Source organism: Cardiocondyla obscurior, linkage group LG03 (genome assembly GCF_019399895.1).
Source record: "Cardiocondyla obscurior isolate alpha-2009 linkage group LG03, Cobs3.1, whole genome shotgun sequence".
NCBI lineage: Eukaryota > Metazoa > Arthropoda > Insecta > Hymenoptera > Formicidae > Cardiocondyla > Cardiocondyla obscurior.
In genome coordinates, this window is record NC_091866.1 from 2502466 (window position 1) to 2516662 (window position 14197).

At 43.9% G+C, this 14197-nt stretch overlaps 1 protein-coding gene across 7 annotated transcripts in view; it reads right to left on the reverse strand.

The window, feature by feature from the left end:
• LOC139113942 (zinc finger protein 541) overlaps positions 1-14197 on the reverse strand; it is a 344562-nt gene that overhangs the window by 191831 nt on the left and 138534 nt on the right. For all 7 annotated transcript variants that reach the window (XM_070675406.1, XM_070675404.1, XM_070675403.1 and 4 more), the window contains one exon: positions 11851-11913. In XM_070675406.1, the coding sequence (XP_070531507.1) occupies positions 11851-11913 (63 nt within the window). The remainder of the gene's footprint in view (positions 1-11850; positions 11914-14197) is intronic.

The following is a 14197-nucleotide window of genomic DNA, read 5'->3' on the forward strand; positions in this document are numbered from 1 at the left end:
CATCCTTTATTTTTGCCCGCGATATTTTTTTTTTTTTCTCTTTTTTCCCGTTAATAACGAACGCGCGCACGCATGTGTGCACGCACGAGCAGGATTACGCGTGCACCTGATAACCGGAATCTAGATTTCATTACCATAAAGCCTTCTCTCTTTGCATACCGACGCGGACCATGTCGTTTATATTAATGCAACCGCGGGAGCTAAACATAATGAACCGCGCAAACGTATTTCTCTCCAGATTAAAAAAAAAAAAAGAAAGAAAAAAGAAAAAAAAAATTTTTTAGTAGCGTAAAAATATCTCGATGATACGCACCGACGCGGCTCAGTCGGATTACTTAATTAACGACATGTCATAAGGCAACAAAGTAACAGCTTTGTCGCTCCGTCAAAATTACGATGGTGCCGTAACGTTGGAATTATGTTCATTGTGTTAATTCCACGCGACTTATTATGACGTTGTAATTTTCAACTGAAGTTATATATGTCACGGTTTCTCGGAGTCCCCCCCCCCCAAGTTGTGACTTTGGCAAACGCAACTTTTGCCAAAACAACGTTGTAATTTCAACTAAGGTCCATAGAGCCTGATTCTGGAAGGCCGTAAATCCATCAAAATTCTAACGCTAACAATGTAGCCAAGTGCCATCCTGTAATTCTGCATCACGGCAAATTCACAGAGACGCGTCCATCATCGAGATCGTCGACCGAACCGGTCTGACACGCTTTCGCAGAGATGCGACATTGTTAGAAACAGGAATTCGTAACACGTGGCGAGTCGTGCAGCCGCAGTCGTGATAGTAGTCGCGGACGCGGCGAGTGGAAAGTGACTTATCATGTCGGACGATCACGAAAATGTACAAGGACGCGACGCGCGAAATGTATGACCAGCATCGGCCAGATTCGAGGTTTAATGGAGCTTCCGCGTTGAAATCTCGCCGTGGTTGACATAACGCATAGCACTAGGCGTCGCGAAGCACCTCGCCGTGTCGCGCTAGAATTCCACAAGATGTGCCCGACGTAATAAAATAATTACAAAAAAAAAAGAAAGAAACAAATGTATTAAAAATACGTAATAATTTCGCTCGCAAATTTTCTACTCTCTTAAAACTTCTAATAACAAAAAAGCTCGTAATTTTAGAATCGTAACAATATACACATATATGCGTGCACATAAATTTAAATATTCCACGAGAATGCAGCTATTTTGTAGCTATCTTTATGCTCCGGATATTGTTATTTATTGATGCATTTTATTTCGGTTGTGAACAAAACTGGAATCAAGAGCGAGAACTTGTTTATATAAAGCAATAACTTCTTTATTTATTGCGGCATTGGAAGAGGCAGCTAAACCGTAATGCGGTTTTCGCATTGAAATCGTTCTCGAGCTGGCATAACACGTGACAGCGCGGTAGTAAAACATTTCGCGGTATCGCGTTTAAGCTCGCCGAGGCGCGCACCGCGCTGCTACGTAATTTCGCATTAATTCGCGGGTACACCGCGATAGGAATAATTTTATCGGATGCAGAATGTGCTAGCCGGAAGAGATAACGTTTGTAAATTAGTAATATCATTAATCAACGACTTGAAATATAATTCTTGACCTACATCCTTGGCGCGCAAAACTAACGTGACTGGTGTCATTGCGTAGAAAGGTTTTCGTTCGGAATTTCATCTTAAGAATTTGTCAGAAAAATATTTCCCGATAAATATAATAAAAAAATTATTAAAAAGCAAAATTATAACCATAAAAGGTTATGATAAAATAAAATAGAAGTCAAAGTAAGATTTGCAACGAATGGTTATTATTATATTACTTTTTTTTTTTTTTTTTTACGGAAATGTAACGTTGATACCGTAATCTATCCGCGATCTAATTTCAAACGTGCGATTTCTACCTCTAACATATTACTGACCGTCCACTACCCGAATTAGACGAGCTTTCGAATTTAATATTTTACCCGCGAAATATAATTACCTGTTTTACATTTTCATCCGCGGAAGATAATTACCCATTTTACATTTTTATCCGCAAAATATACATACGCGTTTTACATTTTTATTTGCGAGATACATTTACATATTTTATTTTACCATAAACTGCATTTACATATTACGCAAAGACATGTGTATAGACGTTGCATATCTTTTCATAACAATCGGACACAGATTTCGGATGCAAAACAACTCGGCGCGTGTTGAGTCTCAGTGCTCGATGCAGAAAGGGACGAGTCTCTGAATGGAGATACGACGAGAGGGAGGAGGGTGGGTAAGAGAGGGAGGTCGGAGAGAGCTTTCGCAAATTTGAACCATATGGAAGATCGTAAAGGGGCGACGACTTTAGCCGCCCCCGCGATTCGGCAAATGGATATTACTGGGTCTTATGCCCTGCTAGCTGTCAGTAGTCGATGTTCGTGTACAAACAGAGAGAAACGAAGCGAGGAGGGAAACGAGCAGCGAGAGGCAGAGAAACCAAGGGGAAACGATACAGGGGGAAACGAGGCGAGGTTAATGGAGTGGAAACAAATTTAAAAATCCCCCTCCCGTAGAGGAGATGACTCCCCGTGCAGTGGTGTAGAGCTCGCGCGGCGGCAACCCGCGGATATGCGCGCCCGCAGGTAACTGTAAATGCAAGTTACGGGGAGGTAACTATGTATTTACTGTGTATACGCGAGAAACAAACAAGCCGGGGCGTCTCATGTACACGTAGACTTCCGCTTTTCGCCGGCTCTCTCGAGGCGCACGGTATCGCCCCGTCTTCGTTTCGCCGCGCAAACAATCTTCCGGGAACGTTACTGCACGATAACGACGACTACGACGGCGAAGACGGGTACGACGGCATCACCGTTGCCTGAGAAAATTGCATTCGTAAGTATTATCGCGCGCGCACGCGACGTGTTTTCGGAGGTGGATCGTAATAAGCCGCCGGCGTGTCGGGAACGTGAACCGGAAATGCTACGTCGGTTCCAGGGAACGACAGCGAACGTGTGGTGACAATGACACAAAATTGCACTGCGCACTTGTCGCAGTGCGTTGTATAACACCCGGGCCCCGGGTTATCGCACCGAGAATTTTGCCCCTCAGAAAATTCCACGGCGAAAATGAGTTTAAATAATGATAGAAATTTATTCTTTTTTTTTCGTCTGAATCTATTATAAATTAATAGCGAAAAGATCACGGTTTGAAACTTATAAGATCCAAGATACTTTTTACACGCGTAATTTGAAATTTTCCGGAGATATTTTTAAACGTTCTATATGACTTTTGCCAGAAGATCCTTCTTCCCATAAGAAAATCAGAGGCAAAACGCTTTAAAGCTTCATTATAACGCTATTCCGGCAATCCTCGCATTCCATGAATACTCGGTTCCTAGAAAAATGCACCGAATGTTTATAAGGAACGTTAAAACTCTATGCTCGCTAAAAATGTACAAACGATGCGACCAAAATTCGTATCCAGCAGCAGCTGCATCGAAGAAATTCTCAGACGGGAGGTAGAATAAACGGGTAGGAGACAGGGGGGGGGAAGGGGTAGAGAGAAAAACGCAGACGGAAAGAGAAAGAATCATTACAGAGGTGGAAAGGATTATGCCATCGAGCTTCGTTCGCCCGCGAGAAGACAAATGGAAGACGGAGAAAATGGAGCTTTCGCGAGGAGGGACGCAAGGCGGCGGAATGAATATTCGTCAATCGGTAGCGAGAATCGCGCGCCGTATAAATGCATTCTCGTGACCAGACCGGCTTTAATATAAAACGATTTTACGAGCGGAATAAAAAAGCCATTAATCGCTTCCGATTGGACCGTCACGAGGGTTGGTGGATGATGTATAGGGCGATCCACGACTTAACGTACAATAAAGGACTCTCGGAAGGGCGCAAGTCACGGTCTATCCGTCGTTGTTCCTATCGCTGCTGCGTATATATTATTCGTCATTTTAAGACGTTTTCCCTTAGCAGGGCACAAAGTATCGGACGATCAAAAGCCTTTCGGTTAGCTTTTTGTTTAAAGTACATAGCGGCGTAAAAGGTGCTATTTTTAATACTCGAGATATTGTGATAGATATTTCTCATGTTAAGATCATCCTTACTTTCCGGCCGTATGCATAAGTTAAACATCGTATCTGGGGCAGACCCGCATCAAAGGAAAACGATGTTTTATCGACGCGATAAAACGCCGCGTGGCCGCATACGGGAAAGAGGTTCTCGCGGCGGAAAAGGGACGATCGCTGACCAGACAAAGTGGAGTCAAGGGAGCGACGTTGTAGGTCCCGGCAGGCACAGCCGGTCAGCACGTTACGCGCCAAAATGTATAAAACTTGGAAAAGCATAACGGTTGTTTTGGCGGAGGTTATTTTCCGGGCGGGCGATCTCGTCGACTCAGTACACTTTAGGGAGACACTACCCTCCCGCTTAAGAAGACGTTATGTCGGCCCTTCTGGGCACGGCGAGCAGATCATACGGCAGGACACCGCGCGTTTATTAGACAAATATGTCCGGTCTTATCCCACGATTATCATTTGGATAAAATACAGACACCATCCGTGTTCACTGCGTATTATCCCCGGCAAAGTTTAAGTCTAAAGTAAACGACAGAACCGTAGCTAGTTTTGCGAGATAACAAATACCAGATTGTAATCCTTATCTCGAGGCAAGTAAAACAAACTTAACAATAATACGTCACTATCTTCTTATTTAATAAAAAAAAAAAAAAATCAGTAGAACGTATCATAAAAAATAAATTTAAATAAACAATTAAAATTTAATTATTTGGCCCGAGTTTAAATAAAAAAAGAAAATTAATTAAGTATCTTAGAACAAAAATACGCCGTTCGTTTCAATCCCCTAAATCCAGGATTCTCCCAGCGGGCGCGGCGTACAACTCGAAATAAGAATTGGGTGGGTGGACTGACGGTTGACTGATCGCGGGAATGACGAAAGAGAAAACGCCACGTGTCCTCCGGGTGATAATGTAATGACGGATCGCGGCGATATAAGCGGAGGAGTGTGGAATGCCGAGAGACGATCCCCGGCAAACCCACACGCGCGTTCCCGTTAAGAAAGTCGTCTCGACGGAATTCACATCGCGCGTTCACTACGTCACCCTCGTTTCGCGAGTGTAAGTCTCCTCATCGATGTGCGCCGATTCAGCTCGTCAGTCTCGCGACGACACGCGGTATTCCGATCCAACACGGTCGATGATATCATAAGGTATATTAAGACGTTATTGACGCGTCGGTGTTTTCTACGAGTGCATCGTCGCGAATCAGACGCCGACTGCAATTCTGTTTGCTTGCTTTGCGGGTTACGCAACATTGTCGCGACGTTGACTATATACTCGGCTCTCTACGCATTCGTAAGAGACACTCGGGCGTCAAAGAAGGTACTTGTCTCTTTTAGAAATAAGGAAGAGGAATCTATCTTCTTATAAGAAATGAGGGGGAAAAAAAGAAAAAGAAAAATTAGAAGCCGGTGATAAGAGCTGGTTACGAACGTTCGCACGCACGCACGCGAGCAGACGGACGCAGCCTCAAAGAGCAGTGGACACTCGTTTAGCTTCGTGCGTAGCCCACGCACGCGTGTATTTCGGTGCAGGCGTTTGTTGAACGAGCCGTTAGTCATCCAATAGAGAACGAGAGGGAGGCCTCCGCTTTTACATCGGTGACGATGGATGAAAAAATAGATAGCAATATCCATCTCGGCTGTCTTTTACTTGGCATACAAAACGTCGCCGTTGAGGGTGGGAATTTTTTTCTTCTTTTTTTCTTTTTTTTGCACGCACTGCGGAGTTCGATTTCTTACGCGTATATGTATATGTTACGTACACGTGTTTCCTCTGTGACTTTGCTCTTTCAACGCAATTAACGACGCGCGGCAGCTGTTGACAATCGCTGGAACGGCCGACCTTGTGATGTCTACGCGAATATACGGACAGTTAAAATCGCGACGGGCAAGTTAGACGAGCGCGCGGCTGCGGACTTCGCTTTTAGCCCATATGTAACTATCGGGAACGACTTGAGCATGCGACATACCTATGCTTCTCGAAAGTGACATCGTCATTGCATAAAAGACGCGAGAAATGATCTAACATGCTAAACGTGCGAGTGCGAACAAGGCACAAAATTCTCTTGAAGAAAATCATATTTCTTTTCGTCATATAATTCTAATATAATTTTTCTCCATTAAAAAAAAAAAAAATTAAAAAAAAACAAATTTTAGTAAAACTTTAGCAACTCGCATAAACGTGGCTTTTAGATTCTTTTACCGTTAAGTATTTCACATTTTGCATCTAAAAGAGAACGCATCCCGTCACGTCCATTCGTTTTTTTTTTTTTTTTTTTTTTTCCGATTCCGTCGAGAGGCTCCGACGCGCTTCACTTCACCCGATGCTCGTATCCGTATTCCATTCCACTCCGCAGCGCGTCGTCGGGCAACAAAGTCAACGGCATTAGCCAGGTGCGTCCGTTCCGGTCGAGATAATAAATCCCGGTGTTCCGGATCCGCGACGTCGAGGAATAGTCCACGCGTGCTTTTCCTTTCTTCTATCTCTTTCCCGTAAGAAAACGTCGCCGGTGGCGGAGCTTGCTTCGCAAGCCACCCCGCGCCGCCCGCGAAGTTCGACGTACGGGATAATATAGAGGCGAAGGGAGAGATTTGCCCTCTCCCGAATGGATCTTGCACCTGGGTCCGTCCCTCGAGACCGCCGCCGGTCGATTTCGCGAACGCGGGAGGCAGAATCGACGGCGATCTATCTATGCCTTGTTGTCCGCGTACACGGTACCAGCCATTTGCGATGTCGTTGTCTCGCGTATCCCCAAATAATTTACAAGTCCAATACATCGGATTTTCCACCGCGGCACGGAACAATTGTTTTCGCAATTTTAGAAACCGCAGAACGGATCGCGCGCGCCTTTTTCTAAATCGCGTCGGCCATTCCGGTAAATAAAATTTAAGTATTTAATTTACGATGATAGTTATAATATCAGCCTCTTTCTTTTTTCTTTTTATTTGACGTATAAAATTGTAGAAATAAATTTCGTTTAATTGCAAACAATAATTTTTTATTATAATAAACTGTAAAAATTATTTATGTTAGGATCAAAGATCGTGTTTAAAAGTTAATTGCACTTTTGCCAGTCGCGTCCAAGATACCGTCGTGCAAAGTCGGTTCGTAAAACTCGTTCGAAAAAAAAAAAGAAAAAAAAAAAAAAGAGGTCGGGAAGAGAGACGTGGCGTGTCAAGCGGTGTCGCGTCACGTCATTTCAAGTTACGTTTCGTCACGTCATTTCAGAAAATATAGCACGACGATTCTCGCCTACGGAAATGAATATTTAGCGGAACGAAACAGCATGTACGGCCTGACCGAGTTCCTCCGCACTAATCGTCTACGTTTTCACGCTGTAACGAAGTAACGTATTGCATACGGCTAAAAGCAGAACGCGCTTATTCATCCAATACGCGTGTCGCGCGTTATAAAGTTTGTATCGAAAGTTGAGGAAAAAAAAAAAGAATCGTATTTCTTTCCTTAAAAATATTTAATATTATGTAAACGCACCTAGATATTTATAAAATATCTTTTTTTATACATATACAGTTTGTGCGAATTTATCATTGCCGCATTTGTGTCCGACACTTCGTGATTCAGGATCGATCGGGGCTCGCGAAATGCGTACGTTCCTCTTCTCCCAGCGCGACTTTCGCGACGCAAATTCAGAATAACCTCGGAAAATGCAACGTCTCCGGGAGTGCACTCTGAATATAATATAACTCCCCGCGGCGGAGGAGCTTTTCTCCTACTCCGACGAACCGACATCTGACTTCTCGTGTATCACAAAAGAGAGAACTGCGCCGGAAGCCCCCCGTGTGTGTTCGCGAGGGCTCGCGGGCAGATTTTCGTGCGGCGCTTCGTTTGAAGTGGTCCCGAATCCCATTCCAGCAGTCAGTTTCGGTCCAGCCTCGCGTAAAGTTCAGCACGATGTATGCAGATGCTGGATTTATAAACGGCCTTATATACAGATACTTACGAATACATCGCGTAACATTCTCAAGCCTTAGTCCGCATTCGCCGGCGAAAGGAAACTACTCCGCAGAAACGCACCCTATTCCACGATCCTTACTCGATTTGAAATATCGTATCAATTTGAAAGCCAAAATATCGATTGGTGATTTGCGTAATCTTGTATCGGATGTATCGAAAAAAATTTATAAATGGTAAAAAAAAAATACTAAGTTCTCGATAAATCTATATTCATAAAATTAAATATATATATAAAAAAAAAATTCTCTTTTAAACTTAGCTCCGTTATCAACTAAATATTATCGATATGTTCAAAATTTTATCGCACGTTTTACAATTTTTTTAAATATTTCTCCGTTATATCTTCGTCTTTAATTTTATCAAATCAATAATGTCGCTCACGACATTAAGCGAAGGATACATGAGCTACGACAAACAAAAGGAGCAGACAGGTAAAGATTAGAGGCAAAATACATTATCCGTGAAAATCACTCCGACGTACATCCCCGCAATTATAGGATAATTTCTCGTAATTCCGTAATTAGTATTTCCCGCTAATTCAGTCACGTGCGTCAAGCGACTAAAGGTAAATTTGTTACACGCTGACTTAGATATACCTTTATTCCACGCTCGCGGTAATACACGCTCGGATGCTTTTCGGTAGCAGCGTACAGTGATTCAGCTGATGCACATTATGCATACGACCCCCTCTTGCACGAGCAAAGCTCGACCAACGACGTCGCCGCTGATGCGCGACGCAGCTTGCGTAACGCACACGCCGCAACGCCACGCCGGCTGACCCACATGCGTGGTCTTTATTTAAACTGGTTTCCTCCTCGGCGTCCTTTGGACCCCGACTTTCGTCTGTGCTCCGGTCGCCGGGTCACCGGATTCGAGCGGCGTCATTTTTCGCGAGACTGCGGCTCGACAAAGGTCGCCTCGTACACACGTTTGCGCTTCGCCAAAAATAATCGTTTAATATAACATTGCACGTAGAAAAATAATTTTTGATTTTTCGAAAATCTTTCAAAAATCTAATGAGACTCTTTTTCTGTGAAATAAACAATGCATACTCCTACTTTTTTTTATTAACAATAGGACAGATATATTTTTTATAATAATGCAAATGTTAGGAAGAAAAAAAAAGAACGGACGTATAAATTGCGGAATTATTTTTTCACGTAGGCCACGGTGAAGTTCGAATTTGTTCGCGGTGGACTTATAGCACCGCAAAAATTTCAATTGCAAATGCCCGTCGACTTTGATACCGAAGGGAATAACGAGCTCCCGAGACGAGCGTTTTTTAAGCATCAACGCGATCCCGCCTCGTCGAATATTCTTGTTTCTCAAACGTATGTAAAGTTTGAATAATACAGTACAGAGAAGGCGTAGAGGTAGCACGGAAAAAGGAGCAGCGCGGAATAAAAATGTACCATTACATTTCTATCGATCTCGCTACTCTCGCATCGACGTCGCCCGGGTTCCGAAAGTCTTCCCCGTATGAAAATAACAACGCAAAATAATTGTTAACAAACGTAAAGTTATAAACGTAATCGAAAGGTTCTAATATTAACGTTCGTCCCGATTTGATCTACTTAATACGCATATTACTTATTACATCCAAGATCTGATACTCCTCTCAATTACGTTCGCGTAATACTACGGATATACTCAGACAACGTTGTAACACGAGCGCGCGATATCAGATTTCGCATCTCCTAATCGAACGAGCGTCGCAAGTGTTGCTTTATTTCGATCCGTTTGCACACTATCACGAGACAGCCTGCCTTTATATCACGAGGTGGATAGTAATTCGATTCTGGAAAAACGAGAAAAACCTGCCTTTCGTCAAGCCACTCACTCGTCCAGAAATTCATCCCGTTGCGAAACGCGTAACGGGACGATTGCCAGACCTCGCGACTACTTGAATGTCACATCATTTATTGTGTCAAACGGTACGATATCGGCATTTCACTCGGTGAAATCTTTCAAATGCCATAAGACACAAAAATTCTCAAGAATTTCGAAATATCGAACACTCCGCTCTATATACTTATTTATTATTATTATTATTTCTTTTAACGTTAAAATATTATTTACGGTACTTTTTACATTTCTCGTTCATCTCACGTTGAGACGCGAGTATTCCTAGCGCTCGTGCAGCGAACGTTTATGGAAGAATACAAATTTACAACGTAATCTTCGAGAGTAATCAACGCGCGCATTCCCGCCGGGACTCGGAGAGCTGCTACAACCGATATACCATTGTCGCGACGGCGCAGCGGGTCGGAGAGACAAGTTCGTAACCAGCCCCGGGGTTGTTCTCTCCTGAGAAGACGCGGCACGAATTCTCGGGATTCTGTCGCGATGCACGCGCGCGCGTATTCCCAAATCGATCGCGACAGGCGGCAGCGGACGAGAGGGGAAGCGGAAGGAAACATCTAGCTGAATTCCGCCGATCCGGTTCTCACCTCGCCGAACAAGTGCACGAATTCCGTGAGGGTGGTCGAAAACTATGAATACGCCGTATGTCGGGCGTATTCGTGTACAAATCCCGTGGGGGGAAAGACGCGCTCCTTCTGCGCCGGGAAGTAGACGTCGTTTCGCGTGTCTCGCCTCTCACCGAGCCGCGTCGTTATCATGCAAACGGTGATTTTCGACGATTCATAATGCAACGCATATCCGCGCGTCAAATGCCGCAAACCTCAGACCTGACTCCGCAGGAGGAGGAACGGACGGTGCTTGATTAGAGAAAAGAGGTATGATTCATTGCGCCCGCGAAGCGGTATGAATAAATCATCGTACCTCGTTGTAAGAAAGAAATGAGACGAGGTGTCGTTTCATCTGACGAAACCACGCGATTAATCCCGCCCACCTCTGGAGTGACGAGTTTACAGAAGTTGTCCCGAAACTTCCCCGTCCTTACAGACGTACGTATATCGGCTTACGTGTAAAAAGCTCGTTTACAATAAAAAATCATACCGTGACGACATTAATTTGTTAAGCCTACAAATGTACAATAAAACGCAATATAAAGCTGCGCGGTAAACTTTGTTCAACGAACACGACGATAATGCAAAAGGATTAACAGCCACCGTCTGACCGAAGAACGAGCAACTCTCGTCCCTTAATCATAACAATACCAAATGTTACTCGATGATAACTGCATTAGGGCTGATAAAATACTAGGCTCTCGCACCCTCTAGCTTTCCCGCTTGTTTGCCGAGCCGAAACGTCCCGCCGCGCAAACATTCGCGCAGGCCGTATAAGCGGCTATTTTCTTTCCCCCATGAAACTACGGTCGCGTGAGTGGCATTACGGGATTATTAGCGGACGGAAGCTCTCCGGCGTCCGTTCTATAGTGGAGGTTTCCTACATATTTGATGAAGAACGGCTGTATAACGAGGCGCGTGTTACCATCACTTTTTCTTCCTTGGCTCACCACGCGAGTGAAACTATTTCAGAATCGATACTTCAGCGCGAGCATCGGAAATATCTTCTTCTTCTTTTTTTTTTTTTTTTTCTGAACTACTTTATGTTCAGATTAGCATTATTTCTCTTACGAGCACACCTGACGACTTATTGCAATAGAAAAAAAAAAACAAATTAAACGCGCTTAGTAATAGAAACGTGTGGATTTAATAGGAATTTTTTGTTGCAAGTTTTTTTTAGTCTACCGAGTTGACCAAATAGATCGTAACCATTAACACAAATTATCGGCAAATTATTCGGTTTGCATAATTTAAAACGGATGCAACCAGTTGACGTAATATTGAGTTATTAAACGGAGCGATACTGTACGCATTGCTTTTATCGTCGTGTATTAATTTAACGTTCGCTCACCGAGTTAATGGCTGTCATGCTGCTAACTCGACCTGGATCTGTGTCCACTAGCCCGCTGTCACTCTGTAACAGAAACAGAAAGATGGCAATTTAGAAAAAGATCGATAATTATTCTTACTGCTGTTTGCACTAGAGATACATTTCGTACGCCATCGCCGTGTATAAAGCATGCGCTGAGATTCATAATTAGAAATTAGAAATTAAAAAAAGGACTTATTTAAAAATTATTTATTTATTTATTTTTTTTTTCTTTCTTGCACCGTCGAAATATCGTCGTTTATGTGTTTTCGAAGCACAAAAGCGAATAATTTCTGCAGGCAAAATTGCAAACGGGGCATATTGTTAATAATTTCGGAAATGCAATATTGTGGAAAGTGAACAGCATTCATATGAAAATCATTCGCGCTGTGGAATCCCGGCGTATGTAAAAGCCGAGTGCACTTCAGCATCCGCTATGAAATTTTCCATAATCACTCGCCGCCAGAACTGAGTTTCATCAAATGTATGCTGTTTTTCCATGTTATTGCTTCGCGATGAATTAATCAAAATCAAGTTTCACGTTTAGGCAGATACAAAGTATAATATATATATCCAAAAATTGAAATAAAACATTAACGTCGCATAAATTTATCTCACCGTCGGCGAATATTTCAGCGGTGTGTCTTCCGCGCTGCGAACATAAATAAATTCTTACACGGGCGCGGAAATATCTCAAATTTCGTTCGACGGCGTAGTTCGAATTACACAAAGTAACGCGGAAACGCGATATCGAAACGAATATGAAATACTTCAAACAAATATTCTCGTCGAGCAGAGTTACCGTGGGGCCTTCCGCGGCATTTTTCCTCGCGCGGTCAACGAGCTAAACATTCTTTGCACTTCGCATGTCGCATTTTGTGAATGTCTGTTTCTTTCGTTCGTCCGGCGTTTCAATCCCGCTGAGCTCGCCGGTAAAGCGCGCTCGTCCGGATTCATTCGCGAATTTTTACCGTCCGATATAGCCGGTCCAGATCCCGCCATCGGTCACTCCCGATGGATCTGGATGGCGGCAGCCGAGATTACCGAGACGGAAATTCTCCGGAAAGGAAATGACGGCGAGCCGTTCGAGCGTGTCGGGCGAGGGAGGAGCACGTTGACGGCGACGGCGACGGCGACGGCGACGACGTAAAGAGAAACCGAGAAATCGGCCTCGTAGAGGGTGCGCCGAAGTAGCACAAAGGATCGGGGCGGCGATGGCGGTGGCGGCTTCGGGACCGAGACGAAAGAGCCGACGTGCAAATGTCGTTCTGAACTTTGATCGTAAAACAGCGGCAGACTTCTCGGGTGGGTGGAGCATCCGTCTTGAATCGCTGCCAAATCGGTTAAGCGCGAATAAATTTCCGTGTCAAACTTCGTATGAACGGAGGAACCGACGGTTCCCGCGTGTTCGAGCAAGGTTGGACCTACGCTGACGGAAATGGAACCGCGGGGCTCTATCTTTGCGAACAAAAATGAGCATCGAGCTGGGAAAATGATGAAGGAGGGAAGAAAAAAAGGAATATGTTTACGTTAATATCCGCGATTCGCACGACAGACTCGTTGGGCGAAGTACTTTCTAAATGTACCAAATATTAATATAACGGAGACTTAAAAACGCAATATAGGTACGCGTGCGTCTTTAAATAATTAATTATTAATTTCACATACGTTTACCGTTCCCTCAATTACTTTATGTAAAACATGCGCTATTTTCACCGACCGGTCATATAATAAACGGTGATAAAAACCAAAGCGCAGCGCAGCGAGAAATTTCCCCCGAGTCATTCCATCTCGAATAAAAGCTCAACTTACATATTGTTCTAACGAGCAGAGAGCTCGCATATAATGAATAAACAGCGAACGCGGACGGGAGTTTCGCGCTACGCCATTACGCGCCAACGTTGCGAAACGCTCGGGCAAAAAGACGCACCTAACTGTGTCGGTTTGTCTAACAGAGGCGGACGAAGGATAACCGAGGCATGACGAAGATGTAAAGGTGTCGTCCCGGGATGCCCGAAGAATACAAAGTCGCGCGGGCCGTGCTTCGCGGCTAAAACGAAAAGTCATAAAACGCATTATGACCGCCTCATAATTCATGGCAGGGCGACCCGCGCGAAATCACCGTCAACTTTCCCGTCACCGGATTTATCACGCGACGAAGTAATGTGCATGAATATTGTTTCGCCATGCAGTTTTGCCAAGCAGTGAGGAGAACCTCCACAGTAATCAATTATCGAAGAGTTTAAGATGTAAAAAAAAAAAAACAAAAACAAAAAGAAATTAATTAAATCTACCGCGTCAACTTTAAAATTGCATATAAAAATAGAAT